Genomic DNA, 12,526 nt, shown 5'->3' with positions numbered 1-12,526 from the left:
ACCTTTAAATGTCTTAATTGTGTTTAAAAGACTTAACAACGGTACAGTCAAAGCTTTTCTACGTGGTTCAAAACGTCAGTGTTTAATAAAAATGAATCTTATTAATGAAAATATATATTATTCTTGTAATTAACAGCAGCAGCAGTAGTAGTAGTAGTAGTAGTAGTAGTAGTAGTGGTAGTAGTAGTAGTAGTGGTAGTAGTAGTAGTAGTTGAATTGAGTATGCTTGAACCTGATTGGTCGATTTCGATATGACGCGTGAACCGGAAGTGGCCACGCAAACGAGCGGAATCACAACATTAGACTCAAAGTGTCTTTACTCATCTTTTTTTCATCGGTTAATTTGAGCTTTTAACATCGCGTTTTCATGGCGGCTGTCTTCGCCATCGATGACGACCGATAGTTAGACAATAAGTGAAACATTTCTCCCGCGGTTATTTAAAACATGTCGCTGTTCGCTGTGGAAGCTAACCAGAAGCTAACGCTAGCTAGCAAACGGCTGTTCGCCTGTGAAGTGTGTCAGCGTGCAAAGTAAGTGAATGACGGTGATTTTATTAGCTATAACAAGTTAAAATATATTTAATTGTGTTATTTAAACTCCCTTTTAATCATATTTAAGTCTACAGCGTGAATTAAAGACTGAAATGTGATGCTAAATCAGGAATTCACAGCCGAATAACGGTCTGGATGCTCACACAGGAGTCCCTCACCTGAGTGTTTGTTTGTTGTGTTTTTTTCAGATGACAACAAGACGAGCTCAACAGCGAGACGTCAAGTAAACAGCATGTGACCTTAAAGCCCCCCTCTCTGCCTCCTGAAGAAGCTGGTCTCTAAGATGCCCCGCCTGGAGGAGCTGGCCAACGTGGCCCTCAGGGTGCCCAGCATCCTGGTTCTGGACCTGCTCTACAAGTGTGACATCGAAGGTTTGACTGAGCACCTCAAGGCCAAGAACGAAGACCTGCTCTTCAAATACAAATATGTCATCTGGAACATGTACTACCTTGGTAAATACATCATTTTATCACATATTGAATCCTTTATGAGCACATGGTCGCAACACTTAAACCAACACGATCTCTTTTTAAAAAGGAAATTAAGCCATTTTCATTTCACCATTGCACTGTTTTAGATAAACATAATTTACTACATTTTAAAAATGCATGTTTTATATATAAAATGTTGCACGGACTTGCTCCTCCTCCTTTGAAGGACTTTATAAAGCTGAAGTCTGCCAGTGGGATCGGCAGCAGGGGCCCCAGCCCGAGGAGACTGTGAGGCCCCACACAGACGCACTACATTCAAACTGTTCTGTCAGTCAAAGGAACTAAATATTAGAATATTCTCCCACTCACAATAAGAGACTCACAAACATATGCAACCTTCAAAACACACCTCAAACAAGTCTGTGACCACCTTTAACCTTTAACCTCGATTATTGTCTTGTGTCACTTGTGCCTTTGTTTTTGTTTTTGTATTTTATTTGTAATTTGTCTTCCTCTGTTACCTGCCGAGGGACAACAGATGGAAACCAGCACTTCTGCTATAATCTGGTATTTTTACAGTTGTAATTGTTACAGCTGTTCATTAATATGCACTGTCCCTAACAAATAAATAAGAAAAATAATAATTAGATCATCAGCCAAAACAGTTGCATACAGACAGTTTGGAGGCGTAAGGGGAGCTTTTCTTTGGGTAATATTTGTCTATTTCCTCAGTGAATATTTTTCCTTTTTTTCTGTTTTTATATAATTGTTGTGTTTTTGGTGTCCTGTCCCTTTAATAGATTAAGCTGTGTGTGTGTGTGTGTGTGTGTACTTGACGGCATTGGAAAAAGGAAAACTTTGATGTATTTTCCAGAATAAATACAATATTCTTATGATAAACTTAAAGAGTTTAACCCACAAGTAGGGATGTAAAGATTAATCATAAATCATGATAAATTGATTCAAAGGTGTCATGGTTCACATCGGTACTCCCAATAATAAAATGAATCCCAATAATATGGTGAGTGTCAGCAGCTGTGGAGCAGAGGCAGTTGGCAGCTGCAGAGAAAGATTTAGAAAGTGAGGACTCACCACTGTCTTTTAAATCGGAGGTGTGGAAGCGTTTTGGCATCCTCGAGACAGAAAATGAAAGAGATGAGAAGATAACAGACTAGACAAAAAGCTGTGTGCAGATATTACAAGAAGACGGGGAACTACACAAATAACACAACCAACATGACGCAGCGTTTAATCGACACCACAATGAGAAGCTCCGATCACCTCCCCTTGTTAGGACGGTCTACAGACTCATTTTGTAAAATAAATAGTCAGTCGTTACATCCCTACCCACACGCAGAGTAATGACCCTGCAGGATATGATGATCATGATGCCACTTTTTTTTGGTTCTAGTTAAAGTCAGACGACACGGATATCTGTTAGATTCTTTTGTCAGAGAAAAAAAAAGCTATAAAAGCGCACCGCCACAGAAAGAGGAAGTGGTGAGGGATCCCAAACTGACGTCAGACAGCTCAAAGGAGCGGTGACAAAGGTCAATGTGTGATGTCATAAGGTCAATGTGTGATGTCATAAGGTGGATATTACTGTCTGAGAGTTTGTTAAAGTGAAATGAGACGTTCAAAGATGCAGCAGTGAGACTACAGGGAGACACTGAGGACCACTATCTACGGAGAGCCTGAAGGGACAAAATAACATGAGATTAATCAGGATTGAAAAAATGTATGCATCAGTTTTGACCTTCATTAATCGTGATAAACAAGTTCATGCTGACCGCCCATGTCTAACACTTCCTGATTCAGGTTTCAATGAGCGTTTTCTGGTTTTCCCCGCAGGTCATCTGGTAAACGTGGTGGTGTTGGTTCTGCCGTTGAGACACATCGTGACGCTCTACCTCCACATCCTCGCCGCCCTCCTCCTCTACATGGGGCATCAGATTTCCAAGTGAGACGCCCTCCTTCTACTATTACTACTCCTAATGCTACTCCTGCTACTACACTCCTGTGATTTATTGAATCTGGATCAGTTTCCTCTCCTCCATCTGTGTATCAGGTTCGGCCTGATACACGACGTCAGGAGGAAGGGTTTCTGTGTTGAAGCCGCTCGTTTATTTGTCTTTTAAAGTTAGAAACCAACCTTAGTTTGTTTGTTATTTACCAAACCCAAAGCTGTTTCATTTAGTCGGTGATGATTGAAATCTTTGTTCAAAAACGAACAAGTGCAGAGACATTTTTGAGAATATGTAAATTTGATCTTTTGATGTCATCTCAGGATTCTTTTTTACTCTGGCAGGTAAATGTTTTTTGTAAGTGCTCAATAAATGTAAATAAATAAGTTCTCATGTTGAATAATGACGGTTTACTCACAAGATAACAAGCATACTTAACAGCTCAGATGGGAATTCTCCATGCTGAAAATAAAGAAACACACAGTACATTGGACATAAAAATGTATTTCCTGCTTTTCTTTCAGGGATTATGTCCGTGAGGAGCTGCAGTACGGTTATGAAGGAGCCGTTTACCTCGATTCTCTGGCCTTCAACAGATTTGTGTCTGCAATGACGAGTGAGTCCTGCACCCAGACTTTCATTCATGTGCATTCGATTCATGTTCATGTTCGCTGACGATGAGAAACGATGAGCTGCAAGATACAAACAAACTGGTTTTAGGAAAGTTTAAGACTGCTCGTCATACCTTCCCTGAGTTGGTTTTTCACTGATGCACCCTGCAGATGGAGACTATGGCTGTTGGGTGGGAGGGGAGAGGGGGTCTCACTTTGGCTGTTTGCATTCAAACATGCGGCTCACCCAGAGAGTTTTCAGGAGTTTTGTGCGAATGTTAGACCACCGACAGTTTCCTCTGTTTTTGTCTCCTTATCAAAACTTTCAAGTTGCACTTCAAGAGCAAACCACTGTCATGTTTGTATAACTAATAATCCACAAAAAAACAAAGATTGGGATGTTTAAGAGACAAGAGGAGAGGCAATGTTGAATGCAGAAGATTCAAAGAATGTTTTTTTTTATAAATATGCACAAATATAAGCCCTTAAAAACATCACAATCTCATTCTGAACTAACTCATTCTAACCAACGTTTTGTGCTAAAGTCAAAACTCTTCATGCATTTTCTTCAAGTTGATAACAGCTGTTTATTTATTTATTGTCCTCACCCGTAATGATTGTCTGTTCAGGTCAGATTATCCTCAGCACGCTGTGTGCCTTCCTCATGAAGACCAGGAAGGTGTGGCTGTTCTCCGCTCACATGCTCCCCCTTCTGGCCAGGCTCTGCGCTGCTCCTCACGCCATGCTCTTAACTGTCAACACTTTCTCCATGGGGCTGACCGGAGCGGGGATCACCGTGTTCCTCCTCTCACATCTCTTCCTGCCGTACCGACTCGCAAGGGCTGCTTACTCCGAGCTGCTGCAGCTGGAGGTAACGCAGTAACTCCAGAATGTTACTTTACTTTCCATTTGATCAAAACTCCTCTTCTAGTTTATCTCTTTTATGCTCTGTTGTCCACGCTCCTCATCACCTCTCAGGTGATCGAGCTGTACAGACTTCTGGCTGTGGGGATCTCTCTGTGGAACCAGTTTGCCGTCCCAGTGCTCTTCAGTGTCTTCTGGTTCGTTCTGTTCGTCGTCCAGCTGTGCACGGACGCCATGTCTGCCAACGCCTCGGCCACTGCCAGCCATCAGGGAATCCTGTTCTTCCTGCTCACAAGGTGCGACGATGACTCCTTTTTTTTAGTGTTTTATTTTCAACTGACACTTGTCAAAATGTGTTTTTAATCGAGAGCATTAATAATACTTTATTTGTATAGCACTTTTCTATACAAGTAACAAAGTGTTTTACAACAGAAAAGCAGAGAGGCAATTAAAACAACAGGCAGAGAGTAAACAAGCAGACAACAAAATCAGACTAATATAATTAAAAAATAAGAACAATTACCGAAATCACAGAGTAAAAGCATTTTTATAAAAGAATGTCTTGAGTAGGGAAGTAAAACAAGGGACTGAATCTGCAAGTCTGATCTCCTCTGGCAGGCTGTTCTAAAGTCTGGGGGCTCTAACAGCAAAGGCCCCGTCCCCTTTAGTTTTCTCAGACTGCGTATTGGTTCATAAGGGGTTAAAAGCTCAGAAATATAAGAACGGTGTTGAAGCTTCAAAAGGACTTCAGATCTTCAGTCATATTCTAAATCAATGCTGCAGCGAGAGGGAGAGCCATTTAATTTTTCACAGGATGGCAGATACTGACTTCACACCGAGTCCTTTTGGCGTCTGTTAAAGATGCAAAAGTTGCGTTTATGTCTCTTCTAATCAGAGAGAAAGCAGAGGCGCTGACATCGTCTGAAATGCACAGATACTTCCACCAACATGTGCAGGACTGTGTTTGCAAAATGTTGGTGATTAAAGTAAGAAATTAACCCCTCATTGGGGTTGCTAGGACTTCTATTTTTGTTGCCATGGTATCCAAACGTGCATCGATATCCTTTTGATTTTTACTTGAAACGGTTTTAAAATCGTGGTTACCATGACAACCCCTCACTGGATTATTTCTCCCGCAGTGTCTCTGAATGTTGCGCCACGCCGTACTCTCTCCTGGGCCTGACCTTCGTGGTGTCCTATCTCGCCCTCGGACTGCTCAACCTATGCAAGTTCTACCTGGGAGGTTATGCAGCCGTGCAGAATGAGAATGTCATGCACAGGTGAGTTCAGGTCCATCACGCATTAAGTCCGTTTGATGTGCTTTGAGCGTCAGTTTTCTTAATTAAATACGCAGATATTGTCCAAGTTATGTGTGTAAGGAGAATGTCTCAGTGTAAAGCAGGATTTCCTCTTGAGGGGGTAATTAAAGTATGTAAAATTAAATTCAAATTAGTTCCACTGGGGGGCGCCAAAGTGTACATAGTGGCTCTAATCACTGCAGGAGATTTCAAATGGCTGAATCAAATAAGTTGTAAACTCTATCCCAAAGTTTGAATATGTGGATATTCCCCTTCCCTTATCTTCTTCACTAAACATAATTTAAAATAAAAACACAAAACACTTGAGCTCTAATGAAAGTGAAGACACTCCTAATCCCAATTATGCCCCTATTTACCCGACTGAGTTACATAACCTCCCCGATGGCCCTTAGTCGCCACCGCAACCAAAACAGCGCTGCCACCTTCAACACCACCCAGCCTGTGTTGATGCCAGCTCCAGGTAGTGACACCGCTGATACTACCAAACCTACCACATGGCCTCTTCTGGCCCCAACAACTCAACCGTGTAGACTGATAAACAGCAAGAGCGGGGACGTCACCGAGGTTGTCAAGTGGAAACCTCCCTTCACCTCTGTAGTAGAGTGAAATCTACATGGTGTTAACTACAAAGTGTTTTCATTAGTGCACCGATGTTTCACTGAGTAATGGGTATCGTCTCTTTGTGTTGTTGCTTATTATTTATCAGTCAGTGAATTTTATCATTTCATAATTCGAGATCAAGCAGAACCTCTTTCAGAGAAGCGATTTAAATGTGATTTAAGGGGAAGAAAGGCGGAGTTAATTTCAGTAGATTTTCAAGAAAATGCAGAGGACAAGTTGTGTCGCTGGTGCAGGGTGGAAGGCAAACAAAATGATTCATAGCTTAGCAAGATCTCCTTTGTTTTAGCTGTTTTTTTTATCCACTCACATAAAGAGATTTTCTGATTCTATATTTTTTTTTTGTAGTAATAATTTATTTCGGTCACATGAAAAAACTAAAACATTTTGACTGAAAAGGTGTAGGCTGAAGCTTTATCTTATTACACCCTTATTACAAATCTTATTATTTAAGACACGACTAGTTTGGTTACAAAAAAAATAATAATAATTTATTTCAAAACAAAACAAATGAAACAAACAAAAAACAAAACAGAAGTCACACTCTCAAAAAATAATCAAACCGACCTTTTATATTTGTTAAACTCCATTTTTATAAACAAAAATGTAAATACACATTCTTAATATATTTGTGTGTTCATTTATACAAATCTGTGGAAACTGTATTTTCTGAGCTCTGTTACTGAATCCCCCGTCCCCCCCCGTCCCATCAGAGGTGTCACTGAAGGCGTCACGCTGCTGCTGCTCGCTCTGCAGACGGGTCTGTTGGACATGCAGGCTCTGCAGCGCACCTTCCTCCTCAGCATCATCCTCTTCATCGTGGTCACGTCGACCCTGCAGTCCATGATCGAAATCACAGACCCGGTTATTCTGGCTCTCGGTGCATCACGGAACAGGTAACCACATCACATCGAAGGACTTTCCCGTTCTTATGATGACTTTGTGGTTTTTAATCCGGTGTCTTCTGGTCTTCTCGCAGGAGTCTGTGGAAACATTTCCGCGGCCTCAGCATGTGTCTCCTTCTGCTGGTTTTCCCTGTGTTTATGGCGTATAAAATCTCCCAGTTCTTCCACATGGACTTCTGGCTCCTCATCCTCGTCTCCAGCTGCATGCTGACGTCCCTTCAGGTATGATCGGTCATTTTATATCTACACTGACTCAAGTCTCAGGGTGGAACAATAACAACATTAAATAAAGACATTGAGCTCACTGTGCTACAGAGATACCGGGAAATAAGTTTGACATGAACCCGAATTTCAGGACATGAAAGACGGCTTTGAACTACATCAAGACATTTTCACATCTGCACTCCTGAAAATGTCTGGAGGACTGAATCCTCCTGATCTGGTTTTTCACACATGTACCGTCTATCCCTTTTTGGGGGGCATTTTAGAAACCTGATTTTAAGCCTCCCAACCTCTGTTTGTAAATGTTTTACATAAGTGTGTTTATTTATTGCAGTTTTGTACTCGCTTAATTATCTTACATTTTAGACTTTTGTAGACTGATTTTAACAGTCTTGTTTTATCTGTCTTCTGTTTTTCTTTTTGATTTAATGTCTGTTTTCTAATTATTTCTGTAATGACTCGATGTCATTGTAAATGAGGGTTGCCCCCTCAATGATCTTTCAAGTATAAATAAAGGTTGAATGGATGCGAGGTGGGCCGGGGGGGCTCTCCTCAGGCAAGACATGACATCAAAATAACGTGGCAGTGTAGGACAAAGCAAAAGAGACCGACTACCATACTTTCAGTCTGCACAGGGACTTGAAATATTCCCAACCCAAGTCCCTACAGACTGAGATACTGCCGCTCCACAATACGTTGTGAGAAGTTCTGTTTAATTTGATGGATTGCCCGTTGAGATGAACAATCTCATTTTTCGAGGGGGGTCCAACACAAAAACAAAAACACAACAGTACAGTGTGATACAGACAGTCAAGGACAAAATACACACATAAACATAAAGGCTCTCAAACACCCATCCGCCCACGTATCCCTCCCGCAAAGCCACAGCACCCCACACAACATCATCAATGAATTCTCCTGATTATATCCTGCTGCGTTCTCACATCAGCTCACTCTGACTTTCTGCAGAATAAATACGAGGAGGCTGGAGGAGAAACTCAGTGTGAAGAGAGAAACATTCAGCTGTTTCTGTTCACACATGCTCATGAGTTTTTTTTAGGAGTTTGGTGGCAGAAGAGTTTTGTCACTGTTATTTTAGTAAAGTTCTGTTTGTCTCCAGGTCACAGGCACCATGCTGATCTACTCCCTCTTCATGGTGGAGCTGTTCCGCAGCGACCCGATCGAGAGCCTGGACGAGGTCATCTACTGGGTGAACGCCGTCAGCCGGGTGCTGGAGTTCATGGTGGCGCTCTGCGTGGTGGCATACGGCACCTGGGAGTCTCTGTTCGGGGAGTGGAGCTGGATGGGCGCCTCCGTCATCATCATCCACTCTTATTTCAACGTGTGGCTCCGAGCTCAGTCTGGCTGGAGGAGCTTCCTGCTCAGGCAGGAAGCGGCCAAGAAGATCAACTCGCTCCCCAGAGCCACGGAGCGGGAGCTGCAGCGACACAACGACGTCTGCGCCATCTGCTTCCAGGTGAGTCGAGGAGCTGCACGCCAACTACATCAAATACTGACAAATCCAAAGCCCCCCCCCCCCCCTTTTTATCATCACCACAAGGGGTTCAGAATGTAAACTAACCGCCTGTTGCTTTAGATCTTTCTTAGTGTCTCAGTTTTAGCCGTTGATCTAACTTTTCTGTGTATCCGGGGCCGGGTCCCCGTAGCAGCAGGCTTAGGAGGTCGACATTTTATTGCTGGTCCTCTTCCAGCTCCTCATAGTGGATTTCAGAGGTGTTTCCACCCAGTAAGCTTGGACAAACTGCTCTGGATTTGTTTGGACCAGAGAAGGTAGGCGGTTTTAAGGCGACCCCCACACGGCCGTTTTGGACGCCCCTCGGTTTGTCAGATATGAGAGCAGTTATCAGGTCAACAGGTGTTGCAGCGATGGAAGCGGTCAAGAGAAGTGGTTCAGATAGAAGTGATTGTACCCGACCTAAAAAGCCTCTGCATGTTTCTAATAAGCTCCACGAGCAGAAACGTGCTCAAACTAGGATCAATATTGGAGATGCTTTTGAAAAATGGAGAGAGGTTAGAACACAGAAAGGTTTACAGACCCATGCAGAGCTGGATAAACACTGAAGCTTCAGAGTCCACCACATGGTGACCTGAGTGAGCATCCACTCTAGAGAGGAGGGGGGGGAGACAGCTCTCTCTGAGGTTTAGAATTTAGACTGCAGTACCCATTTTAACCACTAGGGGTCAGAGTTACATATTGCTCCTTTAAGAACGGTTAATAAATGTTAATTAACGGGCAATAAGTCAAACTCCACTTTATTGTCGACACCACCCTCCGGGTATATGAAATATATTCATACCCAACATATGATCATGATACCAGTAACTTGATATTTGTCAGTACAGCTGACGTGCACGAGGCAGAGTCACTGTGAGCACTGTGACAAACGTGACTGTGTGTACATATAATATCTAACAGCGTGTGTGTACCTTTAAGGTATGCTGGTCCTGTTTTTCCAGTTTGCTCGTTTCCCCCTCTTTGGCCTTCAGCCACAGTTTTTTTTAAAACCTGTTTGTACCTGTCCTTGACAATGATCACAAGTTTGTTTTCAAATGAAGCAGCTGAAGTAAAATCTTGATGAAAAACAGAGCGAGTGTTTGCAGGACGATATTTTGCTTTTACAAATCTCAGAGGGGAAGTTGAGGTGACATCATCACAGAGACGAGATGAGAGATAAAAACAGAGACGAATATCTGTGAATGCAACTGCATAAAGAAATCACAATAAAACAAGAGATTAATGAGGAGTATACATGATCAATGTCTCTGCACACCGTCCACTGAACAAAAAGTCAAACAAAAACACTGCTACTAAGAATATGTCATAAATATTCTACAATTCATTTCAAAACAAACAGCTTTAAAGTCTGATCGGACACACAGGTGCTGACAGGAAGTGACCAGAGGCAGAGCACAACATCGAAAGCTGTTCAAGCATTAAAACCATCCTAAATACGTCATTGTCATTATCTAACAAAACCATTATAATCAATTTTTTTATGATTAACATTTTATTTAATTTTCCAATTATAAAGTAACAGATAACAGTAACAGACATATTGGTGACAAATAATCATTTAAGTACTCGTACATGAGGGTAAAGAACAAACAAAAACATTAATTGGGACAATCTAACAAAATAAGACTCGTAATGAAAAAGTAAAAGATAAAGAAAAAGCTTTCAACTGAAACAATACAACAACAAAAAACAAAATAGACATCGGAAGTGCACACGGTGCTCGGCGACAACAGGCCCAACGACAGGGCATAAAGTACAGTGTGCTGACTCCCGAGGGTCCGCCATCACCCATCAAGGATAAGATTCCCCAAGCCTCTCTTGCTTCCCCACCCATTGTAACATTCAACTCTATTTACAACTCTAAATGAGAAACCCTCCAATGCGGCTAGTCTACCCAAATTATTATGACACAGATTGGCAGAGGGGGCAGAGGGGGCAGAGGGGGCAGAGGGGGCCTTCCATCCTGAAACAATTAACTTGCGCCCCAACATTAGTGTCGTCTGCACCTTCTGCATTCTTCCTCAGGAGAAGTAAAAAACCATCATCATCATGAAGGTCGTAGGTTTTCATTAAGAACTGGGTCTTTAGTTGTTTATTAAAGGTGCAGAGGGACTGTTGTTGTTGTTGTTGTTGTTGTTGTTGTTGTTGTTGTGAGTCTAACAGAAATGTGTCTCTCCTCACAGGAGATGAGCTCGGCTGTGATCACATACTGCGGACATTTCTTCCACGGTAACTGCCTCCGCAAGTGGCTGTACGTGCAGGAGACCTGCCCCATGTGCCACCAGACGGTCCGACCCAACCCGTCCGCTCCGAGCCCGGCTTCAGGCGACGCTCCCGCTGCACCAACTCAGAGAGAGACTGAGCCAGATCCGGCTGCGCAGGAGGGAGGGCAGAACCAGGAGGACTGCACAGATACACGGAGTGAAGATGTAACTCCTGATCCCGAAGAGGAGGAGGAGGAGGAGGAGGAGGGGAAAGAGGAGCAGGAAAGCGTTGAGGATGGAGATTGTGACACAGAAGGTAAAGACAAAGAAGAAGAACCTCACAGAGACGCTGTTCAGGGTCTGCGTTTCAGCTCCAGTGGAGACTTTGTTGGATTTGTCGGCCCGGCTTCAGGCTGCGCTCCAGAGGGAGTCAACAGCTCTGATGTCTTGTTAGGTAAAACTTCCCCTCCTTACATACATGAGCGCGGCGAGGAGACGCCACTGACTCCTAATGCTGTGAATGAGAGCACAGCCGAGCCTCAACCTGGCTCTAACGCGGCTAAATTGGAGGTCACTTCCTGTCCTAGAACGCCACAAAACGGCGGAGGTACTGAAGACTGTGATGAGGCTCCTGAGTCATGGAGCAGCTTCAAATTAAACAAAGCTGAATCAGATCCTGTGGCGTCTCATATAAGCCAAACGTCTCTTGAATCACCTCATGAACACTCAGAACTCTTAGGCTGTGCCGACGATCCAAAAAATCATAAAATTGGCAGCTCGGAGAGGCTGAAACTTTCCCCCCTCAACCCCACCGAGCGTCCTCCTACTCCTGCACAAACACAGAACACAGAGATGGACTGCTCTGCATCAGTGCCTTGAAGGAATCAAAGGGTGATTCTCCATAATGGAGAGTGGAACATATTTTGCCTTCTCTATGTGAACTAATATAAAATATTTCTTTGATGTGAATGTGCTGCAGAAGACGCCGACCGGAGGCTATACTGTGTGAAGCCCTTTGTTGTGAAACTGTAAAGAAAATGATGTAAAAAGAATCAGAGATATTATGTAAAGCAATTATCTTAAAATACCAAATGACGGCAGGTTACGAGTGAAGACGTTTACTTTAATTTAATGTGTCCCGTGCGTGTCCCAGGAAAAGCTTCAGCAGTCGTTAATCATGAATCACTCTTTTGTACTCCATCGCCCAGTATTAAATTACTGCTGTGAACATGTTCTCCTTTTTATTTTTTTTCTGCTGTTTCTAAATTAATGAAAGTTAATAAAATCGTGACAGGTGCA

General features: G+C 42.8%; 1 protein-coding gene across 1 annotated transcript; it reads left to right on the top strand.

Moving 5' to 3' along the window:
• Positions 1 to 265: 265 nt before the first annotated feature.
• zmp:0000000662 (RING finger protein 145) lies at positions 266 to 12,455 on the top strand. The gene is made up of 11 exons (XM_020659823.3): positions 266 to 531; positions 741 to 1,004; positions 2,835 to 2,943; positions 3,472 to 3,563; positions 4,188 to 4,429; positions 4,537 to 4,718; positions 5,562 to 5,702; positions 7,073 to 7,255; positions 7,339 to 7,486; positions 8,607 to 8,963; positions 11,207 to 12,455. The coding sequence occupies exons 2-11, from the start codon at positions 836 to 838 to the stop codon at positions 12,104 to 12,106; spliced, it is 2,523 nt and encodes an 840-aa protein (XP_020515479.2). The 5' UTR covers positions 266 to 531; positions 741 to 835; the 3' UTR covers positions 12,107 to 12,455.
• Positions 12,456 to 12,526: the final 71 nt, after the last annotated feature.

This window comes from Labrus bergylta, chromosome 18 (genome assembly GCF_963930695.1).
Source record: "Labrus bergylta chromosome 18, fLabBer1.1, whole genome shotgun sequence".
In the NCBI taxonomy this organism is placed as follows: domain Eukaryota; kingdom Metazoa; phylum Chordata; class Actinopteri; order Labriformes; family Labridae; genus Labrus; species Labrus bergylta.
This window is presented reverse-complemented; position numbering and strand designations above follow the sequence as displayed.